Source organism: Rhagoletis pomonella, unplaced genomic scaffold, assembly GCF_013731165.1.
Source record: "Rhagoletis pomonella isolate Grant_MI unplaced genomic scaffold, Rhpom_1.0 Rhpom_scaffold_00015, whole genome shotgun sequence".
Taxonomy (NCBI): Eukaryota; Metazoa; Arthropoda; class Insecta; order Diptera; family Tephritidae; genus Rhagoletis; species Rhagoletis pomonella.
Window position 1 is genome coordinate 2,483,691 of NW_023458569.1, and position 20,643 is coordinate 2,504,333.

A 20,643-nucleotide genomic window follows, 5' to 3' on the forward strand; every position below is an offset into this window, starting at 1 on the left:
TTATATAAATATTTAAGATTATCGTTAATTTCTTCATGATCCAATGATCGGATTTAAACCAAATTAGTATGGGGCCACCTGTGACGTAACACCTTGCCAGTAAAAAAAAGAATTATAGAAATCGGTTAACGTGGTCCAAAGTTATGTGGTGACATACATAAAAAAAAATAAAACATATTCCGACGAATTGATAACTTTCTCCCTTTTGTGAAGTCGGTTAATAAAACATAATTTTATGAAGGAAAAACGCGATACATAATTTTATTCAACTCCTTTTTTTTATGCAAAACGGGCACATCTCCATCTGAATTTTTCACCGGTTTTGAGCAATAATATGGAAAAATACTATTTTTCAGTAATCAGTAAAAATTTACTGCTTACTGGTATTTTTCGGTAGTCAGTAAACGTATACTGCTTACTGCATTTTTTTCAGTAATCAGTAAAAGTTTACTGGTAATGCAAGGTAAATTTCATTATCAGTAAAAATGTACTGCTTTCTGCTGTTTTTTCAGTAATCAGTAAAATTGTACTGGTAATGCAAATTAAATTTCATTATCAGTATACTTTTAATCACTACTACTGTCTTTAATGCATTTAATATATACTGCAGTGTGCCCATCTATGATTCCAAGACGTCAAAATACAAAGAATCAGTCTCTATTACTTCCAAATCCTAGTAGATTGTAATGTCAAATGTGCGTAACCACGGTTTGATGCTAGTTTCCAACTAGGATGCGGAAGTTAGACTTTTTCTTCTAATGCGGTTTAGAAATAAAAGAGACTGATGCTTTGTATTTTCACGTTTTGGTATTCACCCTTTCTTTACTTTGACAATACTCTCAAGATAGCCTTCTTATTTGGAGTTTCTCATGTTGAAGATACAATCCCTCATACGATCAGGAAAAATTTTTGTTTGCATAATTTCGCCTAATGAATATCTTTTCTCTTCACAAAATTTGAAAATTGGCACATTGGACAGGTAGCAGCAAGGCGCATTGAACAGGTATTACACCGTGCGACAGTCAATTTTACACACGAAAAAATCAATACATTCACAAAACTGGGGGCCAAATATAGTAAAACTGCGTTTTTATTTTTCTCTTTGACGTCAGGATTTTTTTAAAAGGACATTAAAATTTCTAGAATATGATTGAATAAAAAAATTATTCAATAGATGCGGTGCATTGTAGAATAACAAAAAGAAAAATTCTGTAAAATTAATTTTTGGGCGCACCAGGACGAATAAGTATTGAAAATCTCCTTTTAAAACTTTATCCTTGAATATCCTTGGAAATTTCCAATATTTATTTTTGAAAAAAGATATGTCAAGGACTAATTTGTTAACTACCACATCCTCGAATTTCGTCCTTCTAACTTTATTAGTTTAAGATAAAAAAAAAGTACACTTCTCTTTATAAGATATTGATAGTTACAATATCAATAAATGAAGATACTAAAATCATTATTATGGAACCATGTATGCGCTCTTAAAGAACATATATATATATATATGTATATACCTACGGTTTAAATACTTTAGTTGCTTTGTATACCAGGGCGTAGCCAGCCTTTCATCTAGGGGGCAGGAGTTTATATAGAGGGAAAAAATGTTTTTAATTATATTTTTTTGGTGTATATAAAACGAAATTTTTGGGTTTAAGAAAGTATAAGTTTTCTGGTAGACTTTACAACGATACCAATTCTTTTAAAATCGGTAAGTAATTTTTTTTGTTTAAAAAATGTTTCTGTATAAAAAAAACTATTTTTTGCTTTCAAGTGTTTTTTCTCAAATTTTTATACACGAAGTAAACATATATGCACACCAGAAGAAAGGGGGTTCAATCTTCTTTACAACGATACAAAATTCTTAGAAATCGGTTAGTAATTTCTTTGTTATTTTTTTTTATAAAAGAAGTTATTTTTTCCTTTTAAGTCTTTTTTCTCAAATTTTTATATACGAAATATACAAATACGCATATCAGAAGAAAGAAGATTTGGTTTCGCTAAGAACGATATCAATTTTTAAAAAATCGGTTAGTAATTTGTTTGTTTAAAATATTTTTTTTTTTATAAAAAAAGGTATTTTTTCCTGTTAAATGTTTTTTCTCAAATTTTTACATACAAAGTATACAAATATGCATATCAGGAGAGAAGAAGAGATATAATCACGTTTACAAGGATACCAACTTTTTAAAAATCAGTTCAAAATTGTTTGAAGTATAAGGATTTAAATTTTTCGAAGACCCGACATTTGCCTCCTTATACCACCTGTAATATAAGTTTGCAAAAAAGGTTATAAACCATTTAAAAAAGAGCAAAAGGCGGTCTACGACTGTAAGTTTAATGTTTTAGTTATTTACATATAAATTCAACATCTTTTTTCATACACTTTTGAATTTTACTTGTCACCAATACTAAATCCTTTATGCGAATTACTATTTTGACGTCCACCAGCATAATTTATAGCGAATTTACAGGAAAACTTAAAATCGAATTATGAACGTTAATACCGGATTGATTAATGCTAATTCTCCAAAGTCTCCTCCTTAGTAGCTTTTGCAAATAGACTGAAAAAGGAACCCCGATTTTCATTTATAAAAAATATGCATATATATTTGTATGTATAGATGAGATGTTCATCACTGACTAATATCTCAAACAATTCAGACTGTAAATATGCCCGTAAATACGTATGGGCGTGCCACGCCCTCTTTTCCAAAATCTACCATATTTTGCCGTAGGTACGGTATTGACAACGTATGTTGCTGTGTCAAATTTCAGGTCGTCAGCATAAGCGGTTCCAGAGATAAGCGATATGAGAATTTCAGTTTGTATGGGCGGTGCCACGCCGCCTTTTCTAAAATCTACCAGTTTTCGCTGTAAGCACGGTATTGACAACATATGTTTTTGTGTCAAATTTCAGGTCGTCAGCATAAGTTGTTCCAGATATAAGCGATATGAGAATTGCAGTTTGTATGGGCGGTGCCACGCCCCTTTTACAAAATCTATCACTTTTCGCCGTAGGTACGGTATTGACAACATATGTTGCTGTGTCAAATTTCAAGGCGTTAGCTTAAGCTGTTCCAGAGTTAGGCGATATGAGAATTTCAACTTGTATGGGAAGTGCCACGCCCACTTTCCCAGTACCTACCATTTTGCACCGCAAGTAGGGTATTTACAATCTATGCATCTTTGCTAAGTTTTAGTTCCCCAGCATAATTGGTTTTAGAGATATAGTGATTTTCACATTTTAGTCTGTATGTCAGATGCCACGCCCCCTATGTTTTGGGGTTAACATTTCTAGATTAGAGGATGTTATGTCCTTTAAATGGGTGTATCTTTCATTGAAATCGAGCGAACGGTGCCTTCAAAAAAGGGATTGCTAAATTTTCTTGTGGCGTATTTATATATAGATAATAAAAAATAATTTTTTACCAAAGATCCTATTTCGAACTTCGAAGGCCCATATCTCGATTTCGGAAGCTAACTTCGAAAAACTGAGAAATAACTTTTTTACCTATGACTCAGTCTCTTAACAAAATTGGGTTGGTTCAATACCCAACGGAGTGCTGTACAGTGTAATGATTCTAGTATCTTCATTTATGTATATTGTAACTATCAATATCTTATAAAGAGAAGTGTAAAATTTTTTTATCTAAAACTAATAGAGTTAGAAGGACGAAATTCGAGGATTTGTAGTTTATATATTAGTCCTTGACATATATATTTTTTCAAAAATAGGTATTGGAAATTTTCAAGGATATTCAAGGATACAGTTTTAAAAAGACATTTTCAACATTTATTCGTCCTGGTGCAACAAAAAATTAATTTTTTTTTAATTCTACAGAATTTTTGTGTTTAACTGATACCCATATTGTTACTCTACAATGTACCAAATCTTTTATTTATTTATTTATTCTGTTATTAGTCAATGAATACTAAAAATTCTTACTGACTAAGACGACAAAACTTAAGTTACTTAAAATGCTTGCTTAAACATAAAGTTACCAGGCCTCTTGGAAGCGAGATATCCAAAGAATAACATTGATTTAATTCCATTAAAGTTCTGATCAATGGCGCATTAAGAGAATAATACGACTTAACAATTGGAATGGAAAATATATACACATGCCGAAGACTGCGTGATGGTACATTGAAGCCTATTCTGTTTAAAAGCTCAGGACAGTCGACATAACCTCCTAAAATGTTAGCCACAAAGGAACCTGACAGAAACGCCCTTCTACTAGACAAAGACTTTAAGTCTAGTAGCATACAACGCGAAAGATATGACGGAATTGGTTCCGTGAATTTCATTGAGGACAGTGCAAAACATATAAATGATTTCTGGATACGCTCTATTCTATTTACGTAGGTAGCATGATAAGGTCTCCAGATAAAAGCAGCATATTCCAGTCGCGAACTTACGAAAGCAGTGTAGAGCGTTTTATAAGTATAAGGATCCGAGAAGCAGGAGCAATTACGACGAACAAAAGCAAGAATAGATAATGATTTAGAAACTATGTAGTCAATGTGAGTAGAAAATGCAAATTTTATATCAAAAAACACTCCCAGGTCCTTAATTCTGTCTACAGTCCTCAATTTGCAGTCAGCAATTTGATAAGAGTTTCGCGATATTAAAAGCTTTTTGGAAAAAGTTATATGGAAGCATTTGGTTACATTCAAAGATAGACAGTTCTTCTCACACCATAAGTTTAGATAATCTATATCCAACTGAAGGGCGATTGCATCTTGTTTACATTTTATTGATGAATAGATCTTCAAATCGTAAATAATGTTTTTATTCAATAATATCCTGGAAATTTCAAAGTCCTTTAAAAAATCCTGACGTCAGAGAGAAAAATTAAAACGCAGTTATACTATATTTGGCTCCTAGTTTTGTGAATATATTGATTTTTTCGTGTGTTTTATAAATTTTTGGTTTTTGTCGCACGGTGTCATTAGTAGAGCAGCTGATTTCATTTTTTGACATAGAATACGTCTTACGTTTCGATATGGAGGCTATCTTCAAATGTTGTAGTTGTAATTTGTAGAGCTTCACGAAAACGCTTATCGCACGAGAACTACTGAAGCTATTTCAAAGAAGAGGATGTCGTTTCAAAGATAAGACTCCAAGCCTGCCGACAGTTTAATTTTTGTATGTAACCAATTCGGTTCCTGTCGCGAAAACAACGTTAAATTTTGGCTTATTTTGGGGTTAATTTTGAGCCTTTAAATTGCTCTAGCAACTTATGATTTGCAGATATAACTTTCGTTTTCCGGATATAGATTTTTTTGAGCAATAAAAATATTATCGTGTATAAACTTTATATAAATTCAACAAAGATTGGGCATTTTAAGGCAAACAATTTTTGCAAAAATTAGCAAATTTTTTTTTATTACCAAAATTCTCAAAAGGCGCTCCAATGATTTGGTTTTTGTATTATTTAATCAAAATTCGAGTTTTTTCCTTTCGTTTGGTATATGGGAAGTATTGGTTTATTTCTTCTAAATATGTTTATTTTATTCATATATATGCGCATAAATGATTTTCCATACAAAATCACTCCGTTATCAAATTGCAAACACGTGCTTGTGATGGAAGTAAGAGAAGGAGACAAAAAGTATGTATGGGAAGGTACTTTAGCTTTTAAGTAACAGATGGCGCAATATTTGTAAATAAGGGTCGGAATCTCATGCAAATGCATGTTTTTATTGGGCATGTTAAAATCGAAATGGTTAAGTTGTCTTTACGAATCATGATATTTCCTTTAAAATGACACTGCATATTTTTGCATATTTAGCAGTAAATACATGATTTTGCATATTTTGCAAAAAATACCTGCCTTTCCATATTTATTGAGCATTTTTTAGCATTTTGCCATATGATTTAGAAATTAAATTCAACTTGAATTAAGTGAATTAGAGACACAAGTTAAATATGTATCGCAATATGTGTGTCCGGCGAAAAAGGTTTAACAGCGTTTTGGTTTTAAAATATTTTGAATAGGGTTGCCAAAAGAAATGGGTTTAAAAAGGGTTTATTTTTGAACTGTAGTTAGGAGCGTTGTCACATACTTGAAAAATTTAATTTAACTTAATTCATCAGGCACAGGAAATATGTAGGTATCAGAGAACAGCTTTGAGTATGATCGAGCCTTTTTGATCACACTCACTAAAAATCAAGCACAAGCGAACGCCACACTCGGCTACTATGTGTTCGATCGAGATGCATACCCGACAGCTTCTTTGGTTACGAACGTGTGTGTTCGATCACCCTCCCTATAAATTGAGCACAAGCGAACACCACACTCGGACACCCGCAGCTAACCCGAAAATTTGTGTAACAATGAAACGGACACCCGAACATTGCGATAAAATGCAGGACAACAAAGAAATTTACGCTGAAGGTAACTGGCGCCAATATGTTCCCACAAAGCATACGAAAATGTTGTTGCTTTGTGCTTGTGCATACGCAATGAAAAAATTAGAAGCGAAGTAGACAAAAATGTTTTTGCATCTATTTCGTATAGTTTCGCGTGGAAAGCTGTGTGTGTATATATTAGAACACAGCCTAAAACTATGTAGGTACATAAGTACTTTTACAAAAAATAAATGTGCACCGAGTGTATAGGGCTTGGGCATTGCCGATCTACATACATTTATACCTAAATGGATGTAGGCGTCGTGATGCCGCATTTTGTATGAGCAAAAATATAAGAAATGGTTAAATGTACACTTAAACAAACTACCGAAAAATTCAACCTTCTCTTTACCCTCTACGCACAAAAACTAAGAACACCGCGATGAGAAGGCAACATTTTTTGTAGAAACAAAAACGTCATAAGCCAATCAAGAAAATTTTGTGCACACTCGGGTTGAAACTCGAACACCCGGGTATATTGAGCTGCAAAGCACCCGAACCCAATCAAGTATGTATGAAAAGCAATCGGGTGTTGTGGCCAACATGTTTGTCTTGAGCTCAGTCGATAACGAACAATACTTCTGCTCGTATACAGAGAACGATGCAAAACGGGTTTTGTTAGATGATCGAGTATACACGAAAATCATGCACCCGCTGCAGATGTCTGGTAGGTATCACAATATCAGACGCAAGAGTCTTGTTTATTTCTTAACTACATTTAGGAAGGTTGCCAGCTGTTTCAGAAGTCTTAGCTAACTTATGCACAAATCCGAAGACGAATATAATGCGAAGACGAGTACGAATACAAATTTCTGCAGTGATGGCATAAGTATGTCTATTTATAAGCTGATGGTACATATGATTGAAGTTGTTGTGGAATTGCTTCTCTATTGCTAATAATTAATATTTTGCAATTCATATTGATTTATTAAATTCAATTTAATACAATCAAAACGAATAGTTCATGGACCATTTTTAACTTGAATGTGATCTTAATAATATCACGTATTCTATGTTTAAGTTTAGGTCAAGACGAAGGCGCTAGAGTGATCCTTTTTCAAATTATCTGGTCCCTAAAATGTCAAATATTTCTGAGTTTTTTTTCGCACAAATTCTAAATTGTTAAAATCTATTTGCATGTGAAACCTTTTCCCATAAAAAAAAGATATTGAATAGCAGCTTTTGAAACTGAGCACCACAAACGCCGATTACTGAGCTTTGCAAAGGATAGACCAATGTTTCGAGTGGCAAACAAATTTACTAACAGAAAAGTTGCAGCAATTTTTATTTTTTCGAATTTCAACTTTTTTGTATTTCACATAGCATACTTTGATTTAAAAGAAAAAAATCAGAACAGTTTTTGACACTTTTGATACCACAAGCAACAACAAAATACACATAAATGTTGTTTTTGCTCTAATGCTACCACCTGTTTGATATGGCTTGGATAATAGTACCCGATAAAAACAGCAAACCCTGTGCATTTTCTTGTTGGTTTTGGAAAAATTTGAAATTTTGCAGTAAAATGTAAATAAAAAAGACAATTTGAAGACGAAACCTTTGAAATGCTAAATACTAGCGAAATAATTTTTAGAAACTTGAACAAGAATCATTAACGTCTAATTTCGATTCATATTCACAAATACCAAGTTTTTCTACGCAAAATTATAACCTTAGAAATCATCTACATACATACATATGAAAGTCTAAACGTATTAAAAATAAACGTGTATGCTCTATGACGTCCCAAAGAAAAAAGGATCGAACCAAATTACATTTTTATTAAAGTAAGCTTATTGGGGCCATTTAGAAATAAGGACAAAAGAAAATGTCAAAACGAATAGTTAACATGGTTGTATTCAGGTATTAAAATAAAGTTAAGCATGGGCGGTGTTCATACATGTACAAGTGGTGTTCTCACAGTACTCCCCTCCTAGAGAGTGGGTACGGCAATGTACGATGGGTTCATACGATCGATTGAAATTTTAACATGAGCTTCGTTGATGTTGACGACAAAATATTTCGCATACCGCTGCAGTACCTTGTAGGGGCCTTTGTATGGAGATGATAAAGATGGCTTGACCGAAAGGTCTCGTACAAACACCTGCTCACACGTTTTAAGGTCGGTATGTACGAACGACTTTTGTCCAGTGTGCCAGGCGGTGTAGACTGGGCGTAGGCTACGCATGGCACCTCGTAGCTGTGCGATGGTTTCTGCTTCTGTGATTGAACGACCACTGTCAACAAAAAATTCAGAAGGTAAACGTAGGGTGGTCCCATAAACCAACTCAGCTGGGCAGGCCCCTAAGTCGGCCTTGAACGAACTACGCAGCCCCAGGAGAATAAGCGGTAGGAATGTTGTCCACTGATTGGCATCATGACATAGAATCGCTGACTTTAAAGTACGGTGCCACCGCTGGACGATGCCATTCGTTTGCGGATGATACCCCGTTGTGCGGAGGTGCCTGATGCCGAGACATTGAAAAAGCTGTTGGAAAAGGTTACTTTCGAATTGTCGCACAAGGTTTGATGTTATATCAACTCTATCTGCGGTGCTATCCGGGATCGCGAAAGCATCAGGCCAACGGGTGAAGCGATCAATGACAGTAAGACAGTAACGGTTTCCGTTGGACAACGGAAACGGTCCGACTGTGTCTATGTGGAGGTGCGAAAACCGTTGGCCTGGACACTCACGTCGTTGGAACAATGCTGAGTTGTGACGTATAATTTTATTGCGCTGACACTTGATGCAGTTCCTTGCAAACGCACGGCAATCCCGATGAATTCCTGGCCAGACGAATCGCCCAGTCATAAGCCTCGCAGTGACTCGCGTACCTGGGTGTGAAATATCATGTGTCGCGCGAAGAATGGCTTGTCGGAATCGTCTTGTTATAAAAGCGTATTCTCCCTGTTGAGCTATCGCAGTAAACACTTTTTGTACTGAAAGGAAGAATAAAACTAGTTAGCTTGACTGAGTGACAAACCTGCTCACCTAGGTAGTATTCTTTCATCTCGTTGTCGATGGCTTGATCATCAGCTAAGTCGCCGAAGTTGATCGGTTCTGATGTTATAGTTTGGATTCGGGACAGCAGGTCAGCGGCAATATTTTATTCGCCTGGAATTTGGCGAATGTCTGTAGTTATCTGCGCAATAAAATCTAGTCGACGGGCTTGGCGGTCGGAAGCTTTTTCTAGTCGTTGCCGAAATGCGTAAATGAGAGGTTTGTGATAAGTGTACACATGACAGTCACGGTCCTCGAGCAAGAAGCGAAAATGTCGCACAGATAGAAACATTGCTGTCAATTCTCTGTCATAGGTGCTGTATCGCTGTTCCGCTTTTGTGAAAAGTCGCTGAAAAAACCCTAGCGGTTGAAGTGCACCGTTAATAACCTGGTGCAGAGCCGCCCCTGCGGCGTAGTCTGATGCGTCAATCCAAAGTGAAAGTGTAGCGCTTGGAACAGGGTGCGCGAGCAGTACACAGTTTTCTAGGTCTTCTTTGCAAGCCTCGAAGTGTCTGACGTTATCCGACGTGCAGATCAGCGGCGTTTTGTCGTTCCGCTTATTGGCCGAGATCATTTCGAAAAGTGGGTCCTGATGCTTGAGCGGATTCGGCAGAAAAGCTCTGTTAAAATTAGTCATTGCGAGGACGCGCTTCAGATCCTTCGCAACAGAAGGCAACTTAAATGATCGGATAACTTCAACTCGGCTAGGAAGTGGCTTTATTCCCTCTTTCGTTATGGCATGGCCTAAGAAGTGCTGCTCCGAAACGCCAAGAACAGATTTCGCCGCGTTAATCGTTAGGGTGAGCATATTAATCGCTGAAATACCGATTTGAGGTGCGTGCGATGCTCCTCTGGCGAGCTGGATGTAACACAAATGTCATCCAGGTAAATGAAAATATTCTCTTCACCTCGAAACACTTCGTTAATAATCCTCTGGAATGTCTGCGCTGCGTTGCGCAACGTAAAGGTCATGTGCGTAAATTCGCACAGCCCGAAGGGAGTCGTAATGGCTGTTTTGCAGACATCATCTGGATGGACTCGGATCTGCTGAAAGGCCCGCTGTAGATCAATTTTAGAAAAAATTGTCTTGCCTGCGAAAATGTGCGTGAAGTCATGTAAAAAAGGCAGCGGGTACTTGTCGGGAACTGTTACCGCATTTAGTGCGCGGTAGTCACCACAAGGCCTCCACGAACCGTCAGCTTTGCGCACCATGTGTAATCGGCTTGACCAGTTGCTGTTGGATGGCCGGCATATTCCCAGTCTCATCAAGAGCTCGAATTCCGCGCGCGCTTCTCTGAGCTTTTCGGGCGAGAGTCTTCAGGGTCGCGAAGAAACTGGTTGACCGGTTGTAATTATGCGATGAACGACAGTAGAATTTGTTGCGGCTTCGAACGGCGCAGGTCGAGTAATATCGCTGAATTCCTTAAGCAGGTTCGAAAAATCAAGGTTTGCGCTTATCGTTGAAACACGTGGCACGTCGATATGTGCTACTGAGCAAACCGTCTTTATTGTAGTCTTGCGGTCAATTAAGCACTTCATTTTAAGGTCCGGCAGAAGATCATAGTAAGACAAGAAGTCAGCGCCAATGATCGCTTGCGATACGCCTGCTATCATAAAACTCTCTCTCTACGCAAATTGAGGTTAAGTTTTAGCATGACTTCTCCGAACACCGCGATCGATGTCCCGTTAGCGGCAAACAATTGCATATCCGAGGGGGTTACTCGCGCCAATTTTTAACATTTTGGAACAATCGACACATCATCGCCAGGGTCAATTAAAAAGGTGGTATTAGTTGACGTGTCGAATATGCGTAAGCGACAATTCGAAGGCATCTCAGATCATTTCCCAATCTCTGAAATGCTATTGGCGGAGCACCCGTATAGCGTGCCACTTGGTGATGGGAGCTGAAGATATTTACAGGGCTGTCTACATTTCTTGGCGTTCTTCCCAAATTTTGCGTGGTACCAGCACATCTCGGAAGTGTTGCTGACCTGACCGCGAGCAGGCGTTCTGGATCTGGAGCGTGAGCGAGATTTTTCGCCACTCAAAACTTTATCAAACCGCTGTTTGAGTGCCGTTATTTCGGCTCGTAGATCACTGTCGTTAGTAGCTTTGGATGTGCTTACCTCATTGACGCGCCCCTCTCGCAATTGCATCGATTCAGCTATGGAACCTGCAATTTTTAGTTTCTCGTTGATTGGAACGCTCGTTGCTATGATCGCAGCTTGCGCGTACGGAGGCAAGCGGTTGACCCATAAATAGATGATGCAAAATACTTTCACTCAGGGTCGAGCGAGCAGCTCGCTTCATTTCGTTGAATATATCACTAGGACGGCAACCGCCCAGTGGCATTTCTCGTAGCACACGTTGAAGGCGGCCCTGCTGGACCTCTGTGAAATTTTCAATCAATTTCGAGCGGATATATTCGACCTGACATTGGGGCAGCATCAATAATGGAGCGCAACTCCATTAGCTTGATTTGAGGTATGCGGGCAGCCATAATGCTGAATTTTGCGCAGTCTGTCGTTATGCTTGAGGCTTCAAACCTGAAGTCCAGGGAATAGAAATAAGCCTCAATATTTTCTTCTGACATAACAGGAAGCGGAATTCTCGGAATGCTAGCACAGGCCATCGAAGCTTCTCCGTGAGCAGATCCAATCGTTACAGCCATGCTATCATTGAGTGGCATGTCTCACCTACCGTCGGGGTCACCAATTATGGAAGTCTAATCGTATTAAAAATACACGTGTATGCTCTATGACGTCCCAAAGAAGAGAGGATCAAACAAAATTACATTTTTATTAAAGTAAGCTTATTAGGGCCGTTTACAAATAAGGACAAAAGAAAATGTCAAAACGAATAGTTACCATGGTTGCATTCGGGTATTAAAATAATCTTAAGCATGGGCGGTGTTCATACATGTACAAGTGGTGTTCCCACATACATATGTGCTCATCGATTCGAATCACAAGATTTTAAAATAAAAATTGGTTCATAGGCATGTCATAGAGCTGGAAAACTATCAATGGTCATGGTCATCGATAGTTTCGATAGTCGATAGTCACAACCATCGATAGTATCGATACTATCGAAAATGTCGACACTATCGATAGTGTTATCGATAGTTTTGATTAGAAAAGTCCAAAAATTAAACATAACAACCTTTATTGAAAATGAGATCAGAATTGCTAAAATATGTCCATATTTTTGTTAAGGAACAAAAGTTTATCCACGATTTTTGGCTGCAAGCAGCATTTGCGCTCTGAAATTATTTGCCGTGCTTTGCTAAATGTCCTTTCCGACTAACAAGATGAAACAGGTACCGCCGTCTTTTACTTTACTTAATAATGTATGTATGAGTGAAAACTATCGATAGTGCTTACAAAACCATCGATGTTTTCGATAGTCAAAAACCAGCGATCCTATCGATAGTACCATCGATAGTTTTCCAGCTCTAGCATGCCATTTCTATGAGGTGTTAAGGCGTCAGAATACCGAATACGGGACAAATACGGGATATTAAAAGAAATACAGAACATTTGGCATCCCGTATGAAATAAATAAATTACCAGGACAGTAGATAAAAAAAGAGAACTGTCCCGTATAAAACAGGATGGATATTCACCGTAATAATACTCCATCTAATTGAATAATTGAAACACCATTTTGAAGGGCAGTTTCACCGGTTTTGGTAAAAAAGAAAAACTTTTTGATAGGGTTGCCACCTGCTTAAAATTTTCTTGACTAAATACATAGATATTGACTAAAAATTTGCATTGCGTTTAGCGAATGAAAGGCATTTAAAGCACTTTTAACCCGAAGTAATAATTTCGAAGAGGGTTGCCAACTATAACTAGATATTCTCCGTGACTCGGACCTCATTATTTGGATGAGATTTCGATGGATCCCAAAAAAGCACTAAATGTAGTTGGTCGACTTTTGAGGGACATAATGAATAATAGTTTTCCTTTTGGAGGAAAAATTGTTCTGTTTGGTGGAGACATCCGTCAAGTGTTATCTGTCGTTAGACATGGCAGTAGGACGGTCATCGTTGAAAGTTCAGTTAAACGATCACCTTTATGGCGACAGATTAAAACTCATAAGTTGACCCAAAATATGCGTGCAAATGAGGATCATGTTTTTACTGAATGGCCGCTCTACTTAGGTATTGGCGATTTAGAAGTTCACATGGAATGCTCCAGTGCAGCGATTAATTGTTTATGTAATTACGACAGTATTATTACTTCCGTATTCAATGTTTTATTTAAACATAAAACTGGTTGTACAAGTAAGATATTTATGAATCTACTAAAGTACATCAACTTAACTTGAAATCGTACTACATATTACAGTGAATAAAATTAAACTAAATTGATCTTAGCACTAACACAGATACTAGAGACAAATATTAATTTAAGAATAAAATAATTTATATAGATATGCTTGTAACGTAGCTTTACCTACGCTACAATAACATATTCAACATCACCCAAGCATGCGCCTTACAACTGCCCTGTGGGGAAAATCTCTAGTTTTGAACTGGTGCACTCCTAGTACATTTAGAACCACTACTAGTTCACGATAAATTTCTTTTGCATGCAAGCAACTGGCAAATTTAACACAGCGATGTCATAGGAATTGGAAATCGTCCCCCGCTGCATTACCTTTTCTATAGTTCAGAACCAGTCCTAAATTCGACATATGGGATCTAGTTCGCTTTGCACCCCATTTTCTATAGTTTCGAACCAGTTGTAAACGAAAAAAGTAACAAGATGTTTTTTATTATTTGCAGGGGAATGTATTTTCAATCTGAAATCAAATTTGTTTGAATTAATGTAAATTAAATTGTGCATTTGAAAACACGTTTACATACCTTTGGCTGTAGCTGAATTTGCAGAGGTGCTGACTGTTATTGGTTATATTCCAGAGGGCCCCATAATCTTAAGATGTTAACACAAATATTAGTTTTGTATTACCAAACTATGAAAAAGCATCTGCGACGTGCAGACTGGTAGCGTATTTGAACGAAAAACCCGCCAAGCAAAAATCTATTTAAAGTAAACAAGCCCCCGCTGCATCCCTTTTTCAGTAGTTTCGAACTAGCTCAAAGTTCGCCATATGAGATCTAGTTCGTTCTACATCCCTTTTTCTATAGTTTTGAACCAGTTCTAAATTCGTCATTTTAGATATAGATTTCTAAAATTGTTTTTTAAAAGTACCACATAGCGCTGCTTTTGAACTGGTGGCGACCTAGTTACTATCGGACTGGTTCGTTTTTGACGATAAAGATCTAGTACGGGACTACAAATTTGGTTCACCAGTACGGGGTTTCCCTACAGGGTGCACATAGGTACAACTATATAAACATACATACATACATACCCCTATTTACATACATACGTATACACGAAGCTGGCATGGCAAGCGCGTACAAATTTCGCAAACACCAACTTAGACAACCATGCGCACTAACATAGGACGAAATTCGTTACGCAAAACATAAAATGCGGAATAAGCCCTTCACTTCTCAAACAGCCCATACAAAGCCGGAGCTAAAGCTGCCAACATGAACTCAACCAGCATCAGTTGTCCGTAGGTAAGCGCGGAGCGAATCCGGGGCTTCGGGCCTATTTGGGGCGCTCTTGGCTTTCCTCCTCAGAGGAAGACTGACCTATTTGAAGGGGACTGCAAGGGGGGGAATATCCCTCATGCAACACTCCGAAACCATTAAGGGCTAGACCCGTTTTTGGACACGGTCTCAAGCAGACAGGGGGCGTAACCCGTTTGGGCTTGCCCAATTCCGAGCACCCCTGCCTGCTTACGATACCGCGCGGTTAGCGGCCGTTGAAGGGGGCGAATCACCCCCTGCAGCGCATTTCGGCCACGAATACATACGGGGGGACTGGGCAACCTTTCGACACCATGGGGGGCCGCACTAATGATCAGTTGTCCGTAGGTCACCAATCTGGACTGCCAGCACCGCTGCCGCCCTAAGGCCGAGATCGCTACCGAGAACCGCCCGCAAGCTTTGCCGAGGACTGCTATTTGTACTCGCTGTCAGCAAGGGCCGCCGCAATAATCATCCCCACCGCTAGGGCCCGTACCGCTGCTTTTATCACAGGTGTTATATATTGAATACAAATTTAAATCACCCTTATTTTCGAAGACTTTAAAATAAAATACTTTTTAATGCAACTATGCGTAAAATTAGATTAAGTAGATTATAATACAACCCTGTAATGAAATGACATTCAATTTGAATAAAGTTGAGTTAAAGCCTAGCCCTGCAACTGTTCGGTACTCGCAGTTACTTAATCTGGTGACGAGAGAAAAAATAATAAAAATTGGCACACAGACATAATTGTGTTAGGCCGTGGCTTTTAATCTTGCGCGCCTTTGTTACTTTCGTGCCGTAAATCAAACTATATTTTTTCATATGTTTGTAAAAAACTAAAATCATGCCGGGCGGAAGTGAAGTGTTTGAAAAAATGTTGAAAGATCAACAAGAGTTTACAAAAATGATGCTATTACAGCAACAAGAGTTTATGCAATCTATCCCTAAACAGCGAGAAAGTAGTTCGTCCAGTGATCACCAAGTGATAGTGCAATGTTTTCATAGTTTTAATAAAGAGCAACAATCTTGGAATTCATACTTAGAACAGTTAAATGAACATTTTGTAGCGTATTCGGTTCTCTCTGCGGAAAAACAAAAATCATTTTTCCTATCATGGATTGGCACTGAAATATTCGACTTGCTAAAAAACCTTTTCGGTAGTGCGCAATTACAAGAACAATCGTTTAAGCAAATAACTGACAAATTAACTGAGCATTTCCAGTCGAAGCGATATACAGTCGCTGCAGGCTACAAATTTTTCAAAAGCGAAATGAAGCCGCAACAGACATACAGGGAGTGGATAGCCGATTTGCGCGGCTTAGCGCGAGATTGTCAATTCGTGTGTTCTACCGAAAATTGTATGCACAGTTTCGTAGACGACATGATTCGTGACCAAATTTTAACACACACCCCGCATGATCCTGTACGCTCTGCTGCGTTGCAGAAGCTGCAGCCCAGTCTTGTCGACGTCTTAATCATAGCGGAGTCGTATGAAGCAACAACAAAAACTGTGGCTACACTAAAAGAACAAGTGCCGGAAAAACCATGTCCAGTGAACGCTGTCAATACAAAATTAAAAAAGACCTACAGAAACAACATCGACAATGATAAAACAAAATTCAAATCGTGTTCGGGCTGTGGACATACACATAAAAGAGAAAACTGTAAATTTAGAAATTCCGTATGCCATAAGTGTAACAAAGTAGGTCATATTTCCCCAGTATGTATGGCAAAACAAAGCAAAAATGACGAAAGTAAGGAGAGAAAAAAAAATAAAGACTACCATCGTAAAAACAAAAGTGATAACGTTGATGCGATAGAAACGATTTACAGCGTGACGGGGATAATAACAACTGCAAATTATAAAAATTATATCAACCTGGAAATCTTAAACAAAATTGTGCTATTTCAAATGGACCCGGGTGCAACTATTTCAATAATAAATAAGACTACGTACAATCAGCTAAATCGCCCGGAGTTGCGAAAGTGTTCAAGAGTATTATTTGGTTTGGCCAAAAGCGAATTCCAGTGATTGGTGAACTTTTTGTTAAAGTAAAATGCGGCAAGAAAGAAGACAGTGTTCCAATAATTGTAGTTGATGTTGAACATGGCAATAATTTATTTGGGTTCGACTTGTTTAAAGCGTTCGGTACAAATGAAACAAATGTGGTTCAAAAGGTATGTGACAAATATTGCGAGGTTTTTCAGCCTGCGCTAGGTACAATAAAAAACTTTAAAGCTAGTGTATTTTTAAAGCCAAATGCGCGCCCCAGATTTTATTAAAGCCGCCAAATCCCCTTTGCTCAAATGCCACAATTTAAAAAAGAGCTTGATCGACTCACAAGTGCCGGTATTTTAAAGGCCGTGAAATTTTCTCCCATTGTGTTAGCACCGAAATCAGACGGCTTATTGAGAATTTGTGGAGACTTTAAATTAGCTGTCAATGCCCAAATTGATATGGAGCGTTACCCAATGCCAACGCGCGGGGGTCTTTTGCACACAATTCGTTGCGGACAGCATTTTTCTAAAATCGACCTGAAGGACGCGTACCTACAGATGGAGCTCGATGATGATTCTAAAGAAATTATGGTAATTAACACGCCACTTGGATTGTTCCAATACCAACGTCTGCCCTACGGAATAGCAAGTGCTCCAGCTATATTCCAAAAATACCTCGAAAACCTATTGCATGGTGTGGAAGGTTGCGGAAATTATCTCGATGATATTATCATCACAGCGCCAACATTTTCGGAACATGTCAGCCGTTTGGAACAAGTTTTAAACATTTTACACGAAAATGGTATAAGGTGCAAACGTGAAAAGTGTTTTTTTTTTTTGCAAGAGCAGATTGAATACCTCGGGCGCAAAATTAGTGCTCAGGGCGTATTGCCGGACGAATCGGGCGTTAAAGCGGCCCAAAATCTTCCACCGCCCACCAACCTCAAGTAAGTAGAAGCTTTCATGGGAAAGGTAAATTATTATAATAATTTTATACCCAATTATTCCCAGTTATCGGCCCCTCTTAATATGCTGCGCCGAAAAAATGTTAAATTTACTTGGGGGTCTTCTCAGCAGCAAGCTTTTAATGCCCTTAAGTCGCATATAGTCAATGCGACGCAATTGGCGCATTATCAGGAGGGGTTGCCATTGGCCCTTGCTACAGATGCTTCTTCATACGGTATTTGCTGATGGTAGTGAGAGACCAATCGCGTTTGCTTCTAAGACCCTCGACAAGCATCAGGTGCGATACAGCCAAATCGAGAAAGAAGGGTTAGCTATTGTTTTCGGAGTCAAGCGTTTCCACCAATACCTATATGGAAGGGAATTGACCTTGGTCACAGACCACAAGCCGCTTGTAAGCATTTTTAACCAAAGCCACCAGCTTCCAGTGATGACATCACATCGGTTGCAACGCTGGGCCATCATACTTATGGCCTATCAATATGTCGTAAAGTATAGGAAAACTACTGAACATGGTAACGCCGACGCTTTATCGCGTTTACCACTAGGCTACGACAAAAATTTCGATGACGAAGAAGCACGCTATAATGTACGTGAATTATACACACCAATTAACGCTGAAATTATTTGTAGACACGCCGAAAACGATAAAGTCCTAAAACGGGTCTGCTCCTATGTACAGCGTGGATGGCCTGAAAAATTAAGTCCACAAGATGCGGATCTACGACCATTTTTCAACCACAGATTTGCCTTAACCATCAAAAGTAATTTACCTTGCCTCCAAACGGAGTATAATCGTGTCATCATTCCCGCTTCTCTCTGCGGTCAAATTCTTCGATTGTTACATGATGGACACTGGGGTGTAACTAAAATGAAACAATTAGCGAGGCGAAATATCTGGTGGGTCAACATGGACAAAGATATTGTCGAAATGTGTAGCAATTGCGACATATGTAAGGTTGTAAATCCTGCACCCGCACGCCAGTACGAAAGTTGGCCTGACACTAATCGCCCATGGGAAAGAGTGCACATAGATTCTGCTGGACCTGTTTTTAATTCTATGTGGCTCATCTGCGTCGATGCATTTTCACAATTTCCATTTATTGTACAAATGACAACTACTACCACTGTTCATACCATATCTGCGCTATCATGTGGATGTGGATAAAAGGTATCATTGCACGACACCTAGGTAAAATGATATGTTTGGTACAGACACCTAACGGCTGTTTAAAGCGTCACAGAAATCAGCTTAAAACTAGAGGCACTACTGACCTCGACGACACACACGCGCATGAGAATTTTGAACATATGCAGTTACCTGTCAGTCAGTTACCAGGAAATCAGACTCCAACTTCGAATAATCTTCAGACACAACAACAGATTGCAGAATCTCGTGCTCCTACCGGCACCCCTACTGATGAAACCGAACTTCGTAAGAGTAAATGTAATGAAATGACATTCAATTTGAATAAATTTGATTTAAAGCCTAGCCCTGCAACTGTTCGATACACGCAGTTACTTCAACAGGGGCCGCTACTACGGCTGCCGCCCCAAGGCCGACGCCTCTACCGAGGACCGCCCACCAGCAAAACAAGGAACCGCGATTCGTACTCACTGTCGTCCTGGGCCGCCGCAATAATCATCACCACCGCTAGGGCCCGTACCACTGCTCATCACCGGGGCCGCTACTACTACTGCCGCCCGAAGCCGAAGCTGCAACCGTGGGCCGCCCACCATCATCACCGAGGACTACCAACGCTAACCATCGCCAACCAGGGCCGCTGTCACCACCATTAGGGACCAATGCTACTGTCTTCATCACTGGGGCCGCCGCAATTATCGTTGCCCCAGGCCGCCGTTACTAGCCGTCATGAGTACGGTAATCGCTACTGCGAACGTCAAGCATCGCCGTCCAGGCCCGCTGTCACCGTCGTAGTAAAAAGGGGCCGCACTCTCCCTCGCCCCAATCAGGGCCACATACAACACCACTGCGGGAGGTCGCTGCCGCCCTCATCATTACCTGGGCCACTGCCAACGTCACCGCTGAGGCCGCCATCACCACTGTAAGGGAACTGCAGGCAGCCGTCGCAGTCGCCGTCACAACCGCCGTGACTGCTCTCATTGCCACGCTCTTCACTACGACTGACACATACCAGTGCCAATCTTGCTGTCCCAGTAGCGCTCCCGGCGCCGTACAATTACCCGCCGAAAAATCTCCTCCACCGACTGCCGACTCTCTCTCTTTACCTTCCTCTCTCCCCTGCACGACAAGTTTCCGGCATTCTAGATAGCCGCGTGTGTGTGTGCGGGTGTGTTCGACTTAATACACAAATCATTGTGTTTTATTTGGTGGGGGTTAGTGGCACCTTCGCTGGACTCTGGAGCGGCTGGGCATACCTCAGCCTTTGAAAAAACCCACCTCATAAATGGCGCGCGAGCAGGAACACCGCTCTACAGGCGCATGTGCAAAAACCTCAACAAGCACCAACACTGCGGAAGCGGGCTCATCGAACACACCACAACCAGTAAATGACACACGGATGAGCGAAAATGATACCACCACACTAAACTTTGACTCTCTTTTCTCTGGATATATTTCTTGAAGAAAGAGAGATTGGTGGAAGAATGCAAGAGGCATCATAT

The 20,643-nt window shown here is 39.3% G+C and overlaps 1 protein-coding gene across 1 annotated transcript; it reads left to right on the forward strand.

The window, feature by feature from the left end:
- The first annotated feature begins 18,427 nt into the window (after window positions 1-18,427).
- On the forward strand, window positions 18,428-19,165 carry LOC118749336 (uncharacterized protein K02A2.6-like). The gene has a single exon (XM_036484131.1). It carries the CDS (start codon window positions 18,428-18,430, stop codon window positions 19,163-19,165), a length of 738 nt encoding a protein of 245 aa, XP_036340024.1.
- The last annotated feature ends 1,478 nt before the right edge of the window (window positions 19,166-20,643 follow it).